This window comes from Coregonus lavaretus (assembly GCF_964263955.1).
Source record: "Coregonus lavaretus genome assembly, chromosome: 14".
NCBI lineage: Eukaryota > Metazoa > Chordata > Actinopteri > Salmoniformes > Salmonidae > Coregonus > Coregonus lavaretus.
In genome coordinates this window covers 31,599,101-31,618,241 of record NC_140001.1, presented here as the reverse complement: position 1 = coordinate 31,618,241, position 19,141 = coordinate 31,599,101, and the positions used below count along the sequence as shown (strand labels likewise).

The 19,141-nt window shown below is 43.9% G+C and overlaps 1 protein-coding gene across 1 annotated transcript in view; it reads right to left on the bottom strand.

Moving 5' to 3' along the window:
* Positions 1-14,677, bottom strand: part of LOC311141235 (tricarboxylate transport protein B, mitochondrial-like) — a gene marked incomplete at both ends in the record, with an annotated part of 41,707 nt that extends 27,030 nt beyond the window's left edge. Inside the window, one exon of the mRNA XM_084176498.1 lies at positions 14,566-14,677. Within this exon, the coding sequence (XP_084032624.1) occupies positions 14,566-14,677 (112 nt within the window). The remainder of the gene's footprint in view (positions 1-14,565) is intronic.
* Positions 14,678-19,141: the final 4,464 nt, after the last annotated feature.

Sequence of the window (19,141 nt, the reverse complement as noted above, 5' to 3'; positions counted from 1 at the left end):
GCATGGGGTGTCAGCTATGACATGACACCTTGAAGTAAAAAAAATCTATTTTGGTTATTGAACTACAGTAAATTTAGTGGATTTACACCCGGTAACAGAATTGCGCTAACAGAATTTCATCACAAAAATGCATAATTATGGATATGAATGTAATTCTCTTCATGGTGATGTATCCTAAATAGGTACACAAAGATAGAAATATACAATATCCTCCTTTGCATATATGGGTATTATTCTACACACTGGCTTTTATTTTAATGAGCTCTGCCACTAAACAAGACCAAATTTGAACCAATCATAGACGTCTATTCACAAGTCTGGTCAACAAAGTACAGCACAGTAGAGCACAGTAGGGCTCAGTAGAGACAGCCTATAGGGAGGAGGTCAGAGACCTGGCCGTGTGGTGCCAGCATAACAACCTCTCCATGAACGTGACCAAGACAAAGGAGATGATTGTGGACTACAAGAAAAGGAGGACCGAGCACACCCCCATTCTCATCGACGGGGCTGTAGTGGAGCAGGTTGAGAGCTTCAAGTTCCTTGGTGTCCACATCACCAACAAACTATCATTGTCCAAACACACCAAGACAGTCGTGAAGAGGGCACGACAAAGCCTATTCTGTAAGGGTTGGTATGAGGTGTGACCCAGGTGCGGTGCGACCCAGGTGCGGTGCAGGATAGACAGTAGGCAGTAGGCAGAGATGGCGAAACAAGGATCTTTACTGATGGTCCCGAAGCCAGGATGCACAAACTTTACACAAACAAGAAAGGCGGAGCAAATAAGACTCCAAAAAACAGGCTGACAGCCAAAATACTAAATACTAACTGTGACTGAAATAATAAATAAACAGGGAGAACACTTCTCACGTACCTGTCCATACGTCCCGTCATCAGACACTGATTAGTACTGCTTGGCATAGTGAAACTAGCAGAGAAAACTGAGCAAGGGAACACAGGGAAGTGAGGGCATAAATACACAAGTGAACAGGTAGACACAGGTGACACCAATAGGATCATGATTAGTCCAGACTGTGAGTGAGGAGGTGCCTAAGGTTGTCGGAGAATGACACCTAGTGGGTTGCTCCGGAACTGCGACCCCCTCCTGTAACAGTACCCCCCCCCCCCCCCCCCTCGATGAACGGCCCCAGTCGTTCACCTCAGCGCCTCCGAGTGGAGGCGACGGAATGTTGTTATCAGCCCTGGGTCCAGAATGTCCCTCCTGGGCATCCAGGACTGCTCCTCCGGCCCATAACCCTCCTAGTCCACCAGAAATTAGAGACCCCTCACCACCCGTCGGCAGTCCAGGATCCGGTCCACAGTAAAAGACGGCTGCCCTCCGACAAGGTGCAGCGGGGGAACAGGACGAGGAGGGAGAGCCAGGGGACAGATGGCGACGGGCTTGAGGAGGGACACATGGAATGTGGAATGCACTCGCATGGTGGGGGGAAGATCCCTCTGAATGGCCCAACGAACCGGGGGGACAGCTTCCTGGACTCCACGCAGAGGGGAAGATCCCACGTGGAGACCCACACCCTCTATCCCGGGCGAAAGACCGGGGCCGGGTGACACCTGCGGTTGGCCTGATGTTGAGACCTGACCGAGGCCCGCTTAAGCGCCGCCCGCACCTGCCTCCAGGTGCGGCGACAGCGACTGATGTGGGCCTGGACCGACGGGGCCGCTGCCTCCTCTTACTCGGGGAATAGGGGGGGGTTAGTACCCGTATTGGCACTGGTAGGGGGACAGGCCGGTGGACGAGCAGAGAAGGGTGTTGTCGGTGTACTCTGCCCACGCCAGTCGCTGACTCCACGTAGCTGGGTTGCTGGAGGCGTAGCACCTCACCACCCCCTCCAGATCCTGGTTGACGCGCTCCGTCTGCCATTCGAATGTGAATGGAAACTGGAAGACAAGCTGACGGAGGCGCCGAGGCAGGTGGCGAACGCCTTCCAGAACCTGGAGGCGAACTGAGGGCCCTGATCTGACACCACATCTTGGGGAAGGCCATGGACCCGGAAAACGTGCTGCATCACCAACTTAGCCGTCTCCCGGGCCGACGGGAGTTTGGGAAGGGGAATGAAGTGGACAGCCTTCGAGAACCGGTCCACAACAACCAGGATGACTGTGTATCCATCAGAGGGGGGTAGGGCATAAATAAAATCCAGCTAGATGTGGGACCAGGGGCGCTTGGGGATAGGCAGGGGTCAGAGCAGCCCTGCCACGGGCTGACGTGAGCTCTTCGTGCACACGCTCACCGGGCAAGCAGCCACGAAGGCACGTGTATCCCCTTCAGCAGATGGCCACCAGAACCTCCTACGCAGGAACTGCCTCCTACTGATGGCTGGTGAGGTCAGACACGTGCGCCCACTGAAGCATACGCGAGCGCGCAGCCTTGGGTATGTACATCCTCCCCGATGGACCTCCGCCCGGATCGGGCTCCCACCGTAGCGCTGCTCTGACCAGCCTATCAATTCCAGCCATCCAGCATCTCCGGCCAGAACAAGGAAAACAATCGCCCTTGTGTGGGCATGGTGCCCGGCAGGAGATCGATCGCGCAGTCACATGACCTGTGAGGAGGTAGGCCCTTGGCACACCTCTTACTAAACACCTCCCCCAGATCCCAATACTCCCGGGGAAACACCTGCCAGGTCTGGGCTGGTGACGGAGTCTGTAGCCGCCGTCGTCCCCTTGGCAACCGCCGCTAGGGCGGTAGGCGGTTCGGAGTGCGGGACCTGGGGAAGAGGTGAGGACTGGTAGGTGGTCTGGGACGGTGGTTTGGGCTGATGAGTGGTCGGTGGAGACCGGAACGGGACAGGTGCGGAGCCTCCCTCCAGGATGAGCCGCCCCGTAGACCAATCTATCCGGGGTTTGTGGGCGACCAGCCAGGGGTGCCCGAGGTTGAGGGGACACTACGGAGAGTCCACAATGAAAAACTGGATATCCTCCCATAGCCCCCCTGTCACCCAGACACGCACAGGGACAGTGCGCGGGGTGACGAAGGCCGACCCCACCGGCCAGCCGTCCAGACCCATGACCGGAACCGGCTCGGAAAGTGAGAGTAACGGAACGCTCCACCCTTGGGCCAGTCCCGTGTCCATCAAGTTTCCTACGGCCCCAGAATCCACCAGTGCATGCGCCCGACATGCAGCGCGGGCTCACTGAACCCTGACGGGGAGAAAAGTCTGGGAGTCTCTGGAGTTGGAGTTTCGGTTAAGGCTCGCTAGCACCCCTCCCGATACTAGCGAGTCCTTCCGTTTATCCGGCTTCTCCGGGCTGATAGGGGGAGGTGGAGGAGCGCCTTGCGTCATGCCTCTCTCGTGCGCCCTCTCACGACGCCGATTGTCTACCCGCACCGAGAGGTCGACAAGGCCGTCCACTCGCTCAAGCAGCTCCCTGAAGGAGAGTTTGTCCTTTATCCCCTCCGATAGCCCCTGAGCATAAAGGACAACCAGGGCGGCCTCGTCCCATCCTGCCTCTCGAGCCCGGGTCCGGAACTCCACGGAGTAGTCCGCCACCGAACGGTCACCGTGCCGACAGGCTGTGAGCCGCCTCCCGGCCTTGTGCCCCGACACAACCCGAGAGGTGTCGAACACCTTGCGTAGCTCCCGGGTGAATAGGTAGGAATCGGGGCACGCCAGAGTTTGGCTCTCCCACTCTGCGGTAGCCCAGGAAAGGGCCCGACCCATCAACAGAGTGATTGTAGGCTGAATATCAGGGAACACTGGGTGAGGAATTCCCGCGTCTCCTGTCTCGCCTGCTGACGCGGCTTCCGCTCCGCCGGCTGCCGGGGCTGGTCGGGTGTCCACCCGGCTCTGCACGACGATCGTCAGCTGGCGGAGATTCTCGGTGATCTGCTGCAGGCTGCGGTCATACTCGTTCAGCATGGCTCCCATCATTGCCAATGCCCTATGATACTGTGTTGCCTCCGCTGGGTCCATATGTGCTCAGTTTTCTGTAAGGGTTGGTGTGAGGTGTGACCCAGGTGTGGTGCAGGATAGACAGTAGGCAGTAGGCAGAGATGGCAAAACAAGGATCTTTACTGATGGTCCCGAATCCAGGATACAAAATAACAGACTTTACACGAAAAAGAAAGGCGGAGCAAATACGACTCCAAAAACTAGGCTGACAGTCAAAATACGAAATACTAAGTGAGGGCATTAATACACAGGTGAACAGGTAGACACAGGTGACACCAATAGGATCATGATTAGTCCACACTGTGAGTGAGGAGGTGCCTAAGGTTGTCGGAGGATGACACCTAGTGGGTCGCTCCGGAACTGCGACCCCCTCCTGTAACATATTACCCCTCAGGAGACTGAAAAGATTTGGTATGGGTCCTCAGATCCTCCAAATGTTCTACAGCTGCACCATCGAGAGCATCCTGACCGGTTGCATCACCACCTGGTATGGCAACTGCTCAGCCTCCCACTGCAAGGCACTACAGAGGGTAGCGCATACGGCTCAGTACATCACTGGCCAGTTGGAGGCCAAGCACGCCTCCAACTCAATCATCAAGTTTGCTGACGACACAACAGTAGTAGGCTTGATTACCAACAATGACAAGACCGCCTACAGGGAGGAGGTGAGGGCTCTGGAAAATAAGTGTGGTGCCAGGAAAATAACCTCTCACTCAACATCAACAAAACAAAGGAGATGATCGTGGACTTCAGGAAACAGCAGAGGCTGCACCCTCCTATCCACATCGACAGGACCGCAGTGGAGAAGGTGGAAAGCTTCAAGTTCCTTGGCGTACACATCACCTACAAACTGAAATGGTCCACCCACGCAGACAGTGGAGGCTGAAGAAATTCGTCTTAGCACCAAAACCTTCACAAACCTTTACAGATGCACAATTAAGAGCATCCTGTCGGGCTGTATCACCGCCTGGGACGGCAACTGCACCGCCCACAACCGCAGGGCTCTCCAGAGGGTGGTATGGTCTGCCGAACGCATTACTGGGGGCAAACTACCCGCCCTCCAAGATACATACAGCACCCGATGTCACAGGAAGGCCAAAAAGATAATCAAGGACATCAACCACCCGAGCCACTGCCTGTTCACCCCACTATCATCCAGAAGGCGAGGTCAGTACAGATGCATCAAAGCTGGGACCGAGATAATTAAAAACAGCTTCTATCTCAAGGCCATCATACTGTTAAATAGCCATCACTAGCACATTAGAGGCTGCTGCTGCCTATTGAAATCACTGGCCACTTTAAGAAATGGAACACTAGTCACTTTACTAATGTTTACATATCTTGCACTACTCATCTCATATGTATATACTGCATTCTATTCCATAATATTCTACTGTATCTTAGTCCATGTCGCTCTGTCATTGCTTGTCCATATACGTATAGATTCTTAAATCCCATTCCTTACTAGTTTTGTGTGTATTGGGTATATGTTGTGAAATTGTTAGATATTACTGCACTGTCGGAGCTAGAAGCACAAGCATTTCGCTACACCCGCTATAACATCTGCTAAACACGTGTATGTGACAAATAAAATTTGATTTGATTTGCTAAGCTACCATGACAAAGACCAAATCTGGAGGGAGTACCGTTGAGGACAGTGGTGTCTATCTATCACACGCTAAGGATCTTTTAAACGAACAAATATAGTTCTACAAGCAGTTGTTACAATAACAACAAAATAGCTTCAAGTGTTTTCTCCAAATACTGGTGGATTCAACTAATAAAATAATGGACGACCTGACCAGAGAGGTCCAGGACCTGAAGAACAGTTTGCAGTTCTCCCAGGGTCAGCTCGATGAGTTGAAACATGAGAATGGCAAGATGACAGCAATCTGTAAGTCATTGAGAGAGGATATCAGTTCTGTGTGTGAATCCATGATAACAATGACGGATAAATCTCGAGGGACAATCAAGGCGGAACAACATGGTTGTGGATGGAATTGCAGAACTGGGAGACTAGTCAGGATTGAGGGAAAGATGAACAGAGCAAAGTACAGAGAGATCTTTGATGAAAACCTGCTCCAGACCGCTCAGGACCTCAGACTGGGGCAAAGGTTCACCTTCCAACAGGACAACGACCCTAAGCACACAGCCAAGACAACGCAGGAGTGGCTTCAGGACAAGTCTCTGGATGTCCTTGAGTGGCCCAGTCAGAGTCCGGACTTGAACCTGATCGAACATCTCTGGAGAGACCTGAAAATAGCTGTGCAGCGATGCTCCCCATCCAACATGACAGAGCTTGAGAGGATTTGCAGAGAATAATGGGAGAAACTCCCCAAATACAGGTGTGCCAAGCTTGTAGCGTCATACCCAAGAAGACTCGAGGCTGTAATCGCTGCCATAGGTGCTTCAACAAAGTACAGAGTAAAGGGTCTGAATACTTATGTAAATGTGATATTTCTGTTTCTATTTTTTTATAAAAAGCAGTTTTTGCTTTGTCATTGTGGGGTATTGTGTGTAGATTGATGAGGGAAATACGATGTAATCTATTTTAGAGTAAGGCTATAATGTAACAAAATGTGGAAAAAGTCAAGGGGTCTGAATACTTTCAGACGGCACTGTATCTTCCTCAACGAGGACTCTCCTGAAGCTGTGCGCCAGAAGAGGAAATAACTTATCCCAGCCATGAAAGCTGCCAGAGTGCGTGGGGACATTGCTTACATCCGCAATGACAGGCTCATTGTCCATCCTCCCTCCCAGAAGCCTGGAAGGGACGAGCGAGCCAAGCCTATGGGTTCGTAGCTTCAACTCCTCAGCACACACACACACCAATTGATGAATGGACTGCTGTATGTATATTTTTTTATCTTACTTTGTTTGCTCTTTTCTATATTATGTCTATGTCTGATAAGCTACCCAGGAAAGGGCTGAAAATAGCCCATATTCATATATGTAGCCTTATTTATATGGTTCACTTGGCACATCTAAAGCCTTTTCTTTTGAGGTGTTGCTATAGGCCACCAGGTGCTAACAGTCAGTATCTAAATAATATGTGTGAAATGCTTGATAGTGTATGTGATGTAAACAGAGAGGTCTATTTTCTTGGAGACCTGAATATTGACTGGTTTTCATCAAGCTGTCTGCTCAAGAGGAAGCTTCTAACTGTAACCAGTACCTGTAATCTGGTTCAGGTTATTAATCAACCTACCAGGGTGTTTACAAACACTACAGGAACAGAATCATCCACATGTATCGATCACATTTTTACTAATACTGTAGAACATTGTTCTAAAGCTGTATCCGTACCCATTGGATGCAGTGATCACAATATAGTGGCTATATCCAGGAAAGCCAAAGTTCCAAAAGCAGGGCCTAAAATAGTGTATAAGAGATCATACAAAAGGTTTTGCTGTGACTCTTATGTGGATGATGTAAAAAATATTTGTTGGTCTGATGTGATTAATAAGCATCCAGACGCTGCACTTAATTAATTTATTAATTAATTTATGAAATTGCTTCTTCCAATTATTGATAAACATGCACCTGTTAAGAAACAGACTTTTAGAATTGTTAAGGCTACATGGATTGATGAGGAATTGAAAAACGGTATGGTTGAAAGAGATGGGGTGAAAGGAGTGGCTAATCATTCTGGCTGCACATCTGACTGGCTGACTTACTGCAAATTGAGAAATTATGTGACTAAACTCAACAAAAAGAAGAAGAAACTTTATTATGAAGCCAAGATCAATTATATAAATAATGATGGAAAAAAACTTTGGAGACAAGTTCAACTCAATCTTTCATCGAATCAGATGGCTTATTCATCACAAAATCATTTGATGTTGCCAATTACTTTAATGATTACTTCATTGGCAAAGTCGGCAAACGTAGGCAGGAAATGCCAACAACGAACAGTGAGCCATCGTATTCATGCATAAAAAAACAAATCATGAAAGAAAAGCATTGCAAGTGTGAATTTTGTCAAGTTAGTGTGGGAGAGGTGAAATAATTATTGTTATCGATCAATAATGACAAACCTCCTAGCATTGACAACTTAGATGGAAAGCTACTGTGGATGATAGCTGACTCTATAGCCACTCCTATCTGTCATATCTTTAATCTGAGCCTAGAGGAAAGTCTTTGTTCTCAGGCCCAGAGGGAAGCCAAAGTAATTCCGCTACCCAAGAGTGGTAAAGCGGCCTTTACTGACCTTTACACACACATGATAACATACGCACTATAAACACACATGGATTGTGTGTTGTAGATATGTGGTAGTGGAGTAGGCCCCGAGGGCACACACTTAGTGTGTTGTGAAATCTGTTATGAATGTATTGTAATGTTTTTAAAATTGTATAACTGCCTTAATTTTGCTGGACCCCAGGAAGAGTAGCTGCTACCAAGGATCCATAATACATACAAATACAAATACTGGTTCTAACAGCAGACCTATAAGCTTGCTGCCAGCTCTTAACAAACTGTTGGAAAAAATTGTGTTTGACCAAATCCAATGCTATTTCTCTGTAAACAAATTAACAACAGACTTTCAGCATGCTTATAGAGAAGGGCACTCAACATGTACTGCACTGACACAAATGGCTGATGGTTGGTTGAAAGAAATTGAAAATAAGAAGATTGTGGGAGCTGTACTGTTAGATTTCAGTGCAGCCTTTGATATTATTGACCATAACCATTGGCTTTTCAACCTATGCCATATCGTGGATTCAGAGCTATCTATTTAATAAAACTCAAAGGGTTTTCTTTAATGAAAGCTTCTCTAATGTCAAACATGTAAAGTGTGGTGTACCGCAGGGCAGCTCTCTAGGCCCTCTACTCTTTTCTATTTTTACCAATGACCTGCCACTGGCATTAAACAAAGTATGTGTGTCCATGTATGCTGATGATTCAACCATATACGCATCAGCAACCACAGCTAATGAAGTCACTGAAACTCTTAACAAAGATTTGCAGTCTGTTTTGGAATGGGTGGCCAGTAATAAACTGGTCCTGAACATCTCTAAAACTAAGAGCATTGTATTTGGTACAAATCATTCCCTAAGTTCTAGACCTCAGCTGAATCTGGTAATGAATGGTGTGGCTGTTGAACAAGTTGAGGAGACTACATTACTTGGCATTACCTTAGATTGTAAACTGTCATGGTCAAAACATATAGATTCAATGGTTGTAAAGATCGGGAGACGTCTGTCCATAATAAAGAGATGCTCTGCTTTTTTGACACCACACTCCAAAAAGCAAGTTCTGCAGGCTCTAGTTTTGTCTTATCTTGATTATTGTCCAGTCCTGTAGTCGAGTGCTGCAAGGAAAGACCTAGTTAAGCTGCAGCTGGCCCAGAACCGAGCGGCACGTCTTGCTCTTCATTGTAATCAGAGGGCTGATATAAATACTACGCATGCCAGTCTCTCTTGGCTAAGAGTTGAGGAGAGAATGACTGCATCACTTCTTCTTTTTATAAGAAACATTGTTTGCCTAGTCAACTTACACACAGCTCTGCCACACACACTTACCCTACCAGACATCCCACCAGGGGTCTTTTCAAAGTCCCCAAATCCAGAACAAATTCAAGAAAGCGTACAGTATTACAGTCGTTTGCGAAAGTATTCACCCTGCTTGGCATTTTTTCTATTTTGTTGCCTTACAACCTGGAATTAAAATTGATTTTTGGGGGGTTTGTATCATTTGATTTACCACTTTGAAGATGTAAAATATTTTTTATTGTGAAACAAACAAGAAATAAGACAAAAAAAACAGAAAACTTGAGCGTGCATAACTATTCACCCCTCCAAAGTCAATACTTTGTAGAGCCACCTTTTGCAGCAAATACAGCTGCAAGTCTCTTGGGGTATGTCGCTATAAGCTTGGCACATCTAGCCACTGGGATTTCTGCCCATTCTACAAGGCAAAACTGCTCCAGCTCCTTCAAGTTGGATGGGTTCTGCTGGTGTACAGCAATCTTTAAGTCATACCACAGATTCTCAATTGGATTGAGGTCTGGGATTTGACTAGGCCATTCCAAGACATTTAAATGTTTTCCCTTAAACCACTCGAGTGTTACTTTAGCAGTATGCTTAGGGTCATTGTCCTGCTGGAAGGTGAACCTCCGTCCCAGTCTCACATCTCTGGAAGACTGAAACAGTTTTCCCTCAAGAATTTCCCTGTATTTAGCGCCATCCATCATTCCTTCAATTCTGACCAGTTTCCAAGTCCCTGCCGATGAAAAACATCCCCACAGCATGATGCTGCCACCACCATGCTTCACTGTGGGGATGGTGATCTCGGGGTGATGAGAGGTGTTGGGTTTGCGCCAGACATAGCGTTTCCTTGATGGCCAAAAAGCTCAATTTTAGTCTCATCTGACCAGAGTACCTTCTTCCATATGTTTGGGGAGTCTCCCACATGGCTTTTTGCGAACACCAAATATTTTTGCTTATTTTTTTCTTTAAGCAATGGCATTTTTTCTGGCCACTCTTCTGTAAAGACCAGCTCTGTGGAGTGTACGGCTTAAAGTGGTCCTATGGACAGATACTCCAATCTCCGCTGTGGAGCTTTGCAGCTCCTTCAGGGTTATCTTTGGTCTCTTTGTTGCCTCTCTGATTAATGCCCTCCTTGCCTGGTCCATGAGTTTTGGTGGGCGGCCCTCTCTTGGCAGGTTTGTTGTGGTGCCATATTCTTTCAATTTTTTTATAATGGTTTTAATGGTGCTCCGTGGGATGTCCCTGACCTGTTTGGAGAGCTCCTTGGTCTTCATGGTGCCGCTTGCTTGGTGGTGCCCCTTGCTTAAAGTGTTGCAGACTCTGGGGCCTTTCAGAACAGGTGTATATATACTGAGATCATGTGACAGATCATGTGACACTTAGATTGCACACAGGTGGACTTTATTTAACTAATTATGTGACTTCTGAAGGTAATTGGTTGCACCAGATCTTATATAGGGGCTTCATAGCAAAGGGGGTGAATATATATGCACGCACCACTTTTCCGTTATTTATTTTTTAGAATGTTTTGAAACAAGTTATTTTTTTCATTTCACTTCACCAATTTTGACTATTTTGAAATTTGTCCATTACATGAAATCCAAATAAAAATCCATTTAAATTACAGGTTGTAATGCAACAAAATAGGAAAAACGCCAATCGGGATGAATACTTCTGCAAGGCACTCCGTTCCATCTCATATTGCTCAAATAAACAGCAAACCTGGTTTCTAAAAACAGATAAATCAACACCTCACGGCACAACGCCTCTCCCCTATTTGACCTAGATAGTTTGTGTGTTTGTATTGATATGTAGGCTACATGTGCCTTTAAAAAAAAATGCAGTTCTGTCCTTGAGCTGTTCTTGTCTATTCATGTTCTGTATTATCTCATGTTTCATGTTTTGTGTGGACCCCAGGAAGAGTAGCTGCTGCTTTTGCAACAGCTAATGGGGATCCTAATAATATACCAAATACCAAATTGCACGCTCCCTCAAAACTTGAGACATCTGTAGCATTGTGTTGTGTGACAAAACTGCACATTTTAAAGTGGCCTTTTATTGTCCCCAGCACAAGGTGCACCTGTGTAATGATCATGCTGTTTAATCAGCTTCTTGATATGCCACACCTGTCAGGTGGATGGATTATCTTGGCAAAGGAGAAATGCTCACTAACAGGGATGTAAACAAATTTGTGCACAAAATATGAAAGAAATAAGCTTTTTGTGCGTATGGAAAATGTCTGGGATATTTTATTTCAGCTCATGAAAGATAGGAACAACACTTTATATGTTGCGTTTATATTTTTGTTCAGAGTAGTTTGAAGCTGTCTTTACTTCAACATTATTTTATTTTGATGTATTTCTAATTCCTTTTAAGACTTTTTCGTTTTCTAAGACCCCTTTTCCATCTGTTTGACAATAAAATCAAAGCCTCCTACACCTGTAGTTAAAGTGCACCAGCAGCGATCACTAGACTAGATCAGAGTAATATGATCATGTCAGTGCAATGATTTGACTGTGGCAGTTTGGGGCTACAAAGACCAAGCCAGCCAGTCAGGCAGGATAAGGACACAAGAAGAAAACAGGTTCATTTATCCAGTGCTTGAGAATGCAGTAAATCCTCTGACCTCGCTCTAAGGTTCTGTCCCAAATTACACCCTATTCCCTTTATAGTACACTACTTTTGACCAGAGCCCTATAGGCCCTATATTTTTACATTTTACATTTTTTTGTAATTTAGCAGACACTCTTTTCCAGAGCGACTTACAGGAGCAATTAGGGTTAAGTGCCTTGCTCAAGGGCATATCATATCGACAGATTTTTCACTGGCCCAACACTCTTAACCTCTAGGCTACTTGTCACCCATATAGGGAATAGGGTGCCATTTGGAACATATCCTAAGTCTACTATACTGAACAAAAATATAAACGCAACATGCAACAATTTTAACGATTTTACTGAGTTACAGTTCATATAAGGAAATCAGTCAACTGAAATAAATTCAGTAGGCCCTAATATATGGATTTCACATAACTGGGCAGGGGGACAGCCATGGGTGGGCCTGGGAGGGCATAGGCCCACCCACTTGGGAGCCAGGCCCACCCACTGGGGAGCCTAGCTCAGCCAATCAGAATTAGTTTTTCCCCACAAAAAGGCTTTATTACAGACAGAAATACTCCTCAGTTTCATCAGCTGTCCGGGTAGCTGGTCTCAGATGATCCTGCAGGTGAAGAAGCCGGATGTGGAGGTCCTGGGCTTGCGTGGTTACACATGGTCTGCGGTTGTGAGGCCGGTTGGACGTACTACCAAATTCTCTATAACGGCGCTTATGGTAGAGAAATTAACATTCAATTCTCTGGCATTTTAGAGAAATAAGCTTTTTGTGCGTATGGAACATTTCTGGGATCTTTTATTTCAGCTCATGAAACATGGGACCAATACTTTACATGTTGTGTTTATATTTTTGTTTGGTATACTTCACCAGTATCCGTCACAGGAATGGAGGTTTCTGTGATGAAGGCTACTAGGCTACTACAAATTAATTATACAGTATATACACTAGATTACTATTAGGGGACACTTTGTTGAAGCCACTGTGCCTCCATCTTGGCACTCCCCCACCACTGTAAAAAAAAACATTTTGGAAGCTATAGAAATGCATTTATTCATGTCTACATTAGTTTTTGCCACATTTGTTCTATTCCAGATACCTTAATGCCCACGGCAAGCAGTACCGGAGCGCCAAGTCTAGGTCCAAAAGGCTTCTTAACAGCTTCTACACCCAAGCCATAAGACTCCTGAACAGTTAATCAAATGGCTACCCGGACTATTTGCATTGTTAAAATTTATATATATATAAAAAGGTCTTTCAAGTATAATTTTTTGGAGATCACTAATGTTACTTTCCCCACTACAACAACAAAATACTTAAATACATGTAATTTTGTCCTTGAAACACTTAATTGAAACACTGTAGAAATCCATCCATTCCTATGGAGAACTGCTCCTACTGGGGGGGAGTGCCAATATGGCTGACTGGTGGCTTCAAAGCCTCTCAACAGCCAATAGATAGCATCAGCAGTACAGGGTTTATATACATCATTGGCTACTACTACTACTAGGTAGACATCTGAGCTTTTCAAACCTCATTTTAGAGACATTCTCCTGTTCAGTCCACAGTGTTTGGGTTTCTATATTTGATCCTCATTCAATGCTTGTTTTTGTCTTCCTTCAGAGAGTGACGTGGTGGTTTTGGGTGGTTTTACTTAAAATACATTCCAGTCCAATTGTAGGGTTATTGGTTTGAATTGCACAGTGTGGAATCATTTTCAGAGGACACACCCCATAATAATGACTGTATCTGCTGCCTAAAAAGAACAGGGAATCAGAGTGGGAACTACATGCTTTGGTCTGCTAACTGGACAGATGGAGCTGCAACAAATGCTTTTTGTCATCTCAGTTAAACTGCACAATAACATGAATGAATTGTCTATCATAACATAATGTCCTTGTAACTGAGTGGCTACTGTCTACCACTAAGGGGGAAAACTGAGGAGTGTTTGTTCTGTGGTGTTCTCTCATAACCAGGCAGTTCTGCTCTATACTATTAGTAGGCTAGAGCATGTTACCACTGTCAGTTACAGAAAAGATCATGAGATAATCTCATAATCATCCATTTTAAATCATATTAATTAGATTCTAAATCATATTAAGTAGAACATTTAAAATAAATAAATGATAAAGCCAGTAGGCTACTAGTCTAAACAGTCTCACTATTTTGTCATGCGCTCTACAGGCAGCCCAAGCCAATCCCATCTTTAGTGAAATGCAAACACTGCATGCGAAACTGATATTAATAACTAGGACTACCATATTCTATATTTTATTGTGAATGAACTGTTGAACACAATACAACATGACAGTTCTCAATCACATGGACGCGCTTGCTTCTTGCACCGCTACTAACCAATGAAACACCATCCGCCGCACATAATTTACCACCCCTGGCTGTCAACTGAAAGTGACATGGTCTGAAAACAATGTTACTTTATTCTACAGGCTGATGCTCTACCCACGCCGATTCTCTATCAAGTAAAAGCATTAAACCGTGTATCACAAAAATTTAAAAGCATATCTATCTGAACAAAGGATTACAAAACTTACCTGCCAAAATCGCCTTCCCTGGGTGAGTTAATTTGGCTTTTCCTCCAGGTGCTGCAGCCGCCAGACACCGTGGTCTGTGAAAGGGGCTGATGAATTTACTGTTTCCTTCCATTGTAAAAAAATAATCTAACAAATATCTATCTAGATATAAAAGTAAGTCTACGAAACTGTTATTTTGTCCTCAAAACTAGTTTCTGGTTATTATAACGTTCAGTGCATGGAAACCAAGAACAAGGACTGATCAATTTCGCTGTGATGCTGTCTGACCAGTGATGCTGTGTGTAGCCTTCAGACCTCCGCTGTATGTGGACAGTAGGCTACTACACAGCTGCCAGTCGTGCGAGGAGAGAAAGCATATATATCCTGTAGCCGAGGGAGGAGAGACGGGGCAGTTTGGTTCCACACCAGGAGAAGGGCGGGTCTGTCTCACATCTTTGCACGCGCAAACCTCGCTATAAAGTGGAACGCTACATTAGCATAACATACTGTAAATACCCCAGTTCAGCAAACAAACACAGATATGTAAATTATGTTTCAGCCCCAGTAGAAAGCATAATGTTACTAACCTCCTAAACCCTGCTGTCACCCTGCTCAGCGAGAGAGAGAGAGAGAGCGAGAGAGCGAGAGAGATGTGGTCAAGGCTGTACAAAGGAGCTTCAGACCCAAAACACCATCAATCAAGTGGTGTGCCCCAGTGACATCCATCTATCCCTATATGCTACATCCATGAGAAGGATGCAACCAAAACAATATTGAGACAGATTTCTTTGCCTTGCTATGAATAGAAAAATCATATCAAAATAAATTTAACCACAAACCAAACATTTTATTTTGTTCCTAACCTCATTTACAAATTAGACCTATGCTTACATGAACAATTAATTTACCATAATCACATTTCTTCACTTTTTTATATTCTGATAATGGAGATGAACAGATGCTACTTTGAATTGAAGTGATGTAGCCTGTACAGAAGGCCTGCCTACTACCACAGGTGTACATAAAGGCCTACTATGACAGGTGGACATAGAGAATGTTTAATCCGTTTCTCCATCTGATCCTGTTCCCAAGATGAGGACGAAGTGCAGAAGTACATTTCTACCCCCACTGATCCAGGGACAGTTTTGCTCCTCAGCTCCAACTAGTGACCCTCAGGACTGTGGCATCAGAAGTTGAGGCACAACACTCTCTCCATTATAGAAATATATTATTTATTGCAAATCCAAAGTTAAAAACATTACCTGATGTTTTGGTCAGAGACCGTCATCAGACAGACCATCAGGAGAGTCATGACTGTTTCAGAGGACTGGTCCCAGAACAGTGCTACTAGAGAGTAAAGACTTTCCTTTGAGTAGTCTGGCCTGATCACAGACATACAGTGGGGTCCGAAATGATTGACACCCTTGATAAAAAATGAGCAATAATGACTTTATAAAATAAATAATTCTAATACTGAGCTATATTGTATCATCATATTATTTTATACTAATACAATTGCTTAGAGAAAGAGATTTTGTTGAACAAGTAATATTTTTATTTCTCAAAAGGTAGGGATCAAAATGAACACCCCTAAAGATTCTTATAAATAAAGGTTTAGTATTTAAGTTTAGTATTTGGTCCCATATTCCTGGCACGCAATGACTACATCAAGCTTGTGACTCTACAAACTTATTGGATGCATTTGCTGTTTGTTTTGGTTGGGTTTCAGATCATTTTGTGCCCAATAGAAATTAATGGTAAATAATGTATTGTGTCATTTTTATTGTAAACAAGAATAGAATATGTTTCCAAACACTTTGTACATTAATGTGGATGCTACCATGATTACGGATAATCCGGAATGAATCGTGAATAATGATGAGTGAGAAAGTTACAGAGGGTCAAAGATAATATCCCCAAGACATGCTAACCTCCCATGTTATTGGTAATGGTGAAAGGTTAGCATGTCTTGGGGGTATGATCTTTAACCATCTGTAACTTTCTCACTCATCATTATTCACGATTAATTCAGGATTATCCGTAATCATGGTAGCATCCACATTAATGTACAAGTGTTTAGAAACATATTCTATTCTTATTTATAATAAAAGTGACTCCAAAATGACACAATACATGATTTACTATTCATTTCTGTTGGGCACAAAATAATGCTTGCTAGGAATATGGGAACAAATACTAAACTTTTGAATACTTTATTTATAAGAATCTTTAGGGGTGTCAACAATTCTGACCCCTCCCTTTTTGAGAAAAAAAAGTATTACTTGTTAAACTAAATTTTTCTCTGAGCAATTGTATTAGTATAAAATAATATAATTAACATTTTTGTTGAGCATACAATTATTTATTTTATACAGTAATTATTGCTCATCTTTATCAAGGGTGCAAATAATTTTGGACCCCACTGTATGTGCTTTCACCAACTCCCCTGACTATGGTTGTCATGTCATAGGAGTAGCTAGGCTGCCAGAGAATTTCGCCAAGGCAAGTTGGATAGTGCAGAAAGTCTGGCACCCGGCCCACTGGTCGAATCAGTGTTGTTTCCACGTCATTTCAACCCCCCAAAACAATGTGATGACGTTGAATCAACGTGGATTTGCAGAAAGTCATCAACCTAAGGGCATTTCATATTTTTTTCACCCAACTTTGAACCTAAATCGAATTAAATGGTGAATATGTTTTGTTGAATTCATGTTAGTTGACAACTCAAATATAAATCAAAACTACTCTGAACAAAAATATAAACGCAACATGCAAAAATTTCAAAAGATTTTACTGAGTTACAGTTCATAAAAGGAAACCAGTCAATTGAAAGAAATTCATTAGGCCCTAATCTATGGATTTCACATGACTGGGCAGGGTTGCACTGTGGAGCCAGGCCCTGCCAATCAGAATGAGTTTTTCCCCACAAAAGGGCTTTATTACAGACAGAAATACTCCTCAGCACCCCTCCCACCCCACCTCAGACGATCCCACAGGTGAAGAAGCCGGATGTGGAGGTCCTGGGCTGGCGTGGTTACACGTGGTTTGCGGTTGTGAGGCCGGTTGGACGTACTGCCAAATTCTCTAAAACGACGTTGGAGGCAGCTTATGGTAGAGTAATTATCTGGCAACAGCTCTGGTGGACATTCCTGCAGGCAGCATGCCAATTGCACACTCCCTCAAAACTTGTAATGTAAATGTAATTTTAAAGTGGCCTTTTATTGTCCCCAGCACAAGGTGCACCTTTGTAATGATCATGCTGTTTAATCAGCTCCTTGATATGCCACACCTGTCAGGTGGATGGATTATCTTGTCAAAGGAGAAATACTCACTAATAGGGATGTAAACAAATGTGTGCACAACATTTTAGAGAAATAAGCTTTTTGTGAGTATGGAACATTTCTACGATTAATTTAATTTACCTCATGAAACATGGGACCAACACTTTACATGTTGCGTTTATATTTTTGTTCAGTGTAGATGCTGAACTGACGTCTGTTTCCAGTGGAGATATAGATTGTATAGTATTGATTGCATTGTCAAAACTAAAAGAAGCAAGAACATCTTAGAAGGAAGTGGAGAAAAAAACAACACCAAACCAGATCAAGGAAGTTTGGGAATGACCTGTGAACTGAGTAAGTCAGATTGCATTGTCAACTTACTCCATTCAAACACTTGACTTAAACCCTTCATCATAAAGGGACACATAATATAAAAATGACATAACATTTAATGAACAGTCAGAACAGTGTCATTAGCTGAGATTAACCATTGTGACTGTCAGACAGTGTTTTATCAGCCTTATGACCAAAGGTTCTTTGTAAAACCCAGGGTTGATAGAATGACAATGCAAACACATATTACCAAATAGACATCCAAGTTCCTTCTAAATGATGACAGACAGATAATGTGTGTGTAAACTTTATTACCCTTCAGAGAGCATGACTTGTGCAGATAGGGTAGTGTTTGTACACAGCTTAGATTTAGTTTCCCTACAAAACCCCAATCCAACGTTTTTACAATGTCGTGGTATAGCTCAGGATCCAATGGACAACAGTGGACAGGGCCGTCTGTCTGTCCGGATGCATGAGGCCAGATTTACCCATAAACCCTGGCGATAGTTTTCCAGAACATTTTTCAGACAGGTTCTACTTGAACAGGAAGAAAACAAACCCCAGGATGATGGCTGCAGCAAGCAATCATGCTGAATAGTTTATGTTTGCATTCTGCTCTTTTTGTATTTTGTCATTTTCTTTAAAAAAGTATCATAATAATGCTTAAGACTACAACAATACACTATAGACAATACACTATGTTATTCCATAATGTTGGACTTATTTGATTATTTAAGTATCGCAACATATCTTAAATTATACACTGTTTTTTCAGTACATTAATTTATAACTCTGAATCACTGGTACAGGGATACATACGAGTTATATTCCTCTAGTATGTTTTTATTCTCTGTGTAACATTGGAGTTTCTTCACCATTCTGTTAGTTGTTGTCAGTGGTGAGACAGTAAAGTCTTCAAAATACATTTGTTTAGTTTTGAACACAACATAGGTAATACTTGGTATATGTGTAACATGGAAATT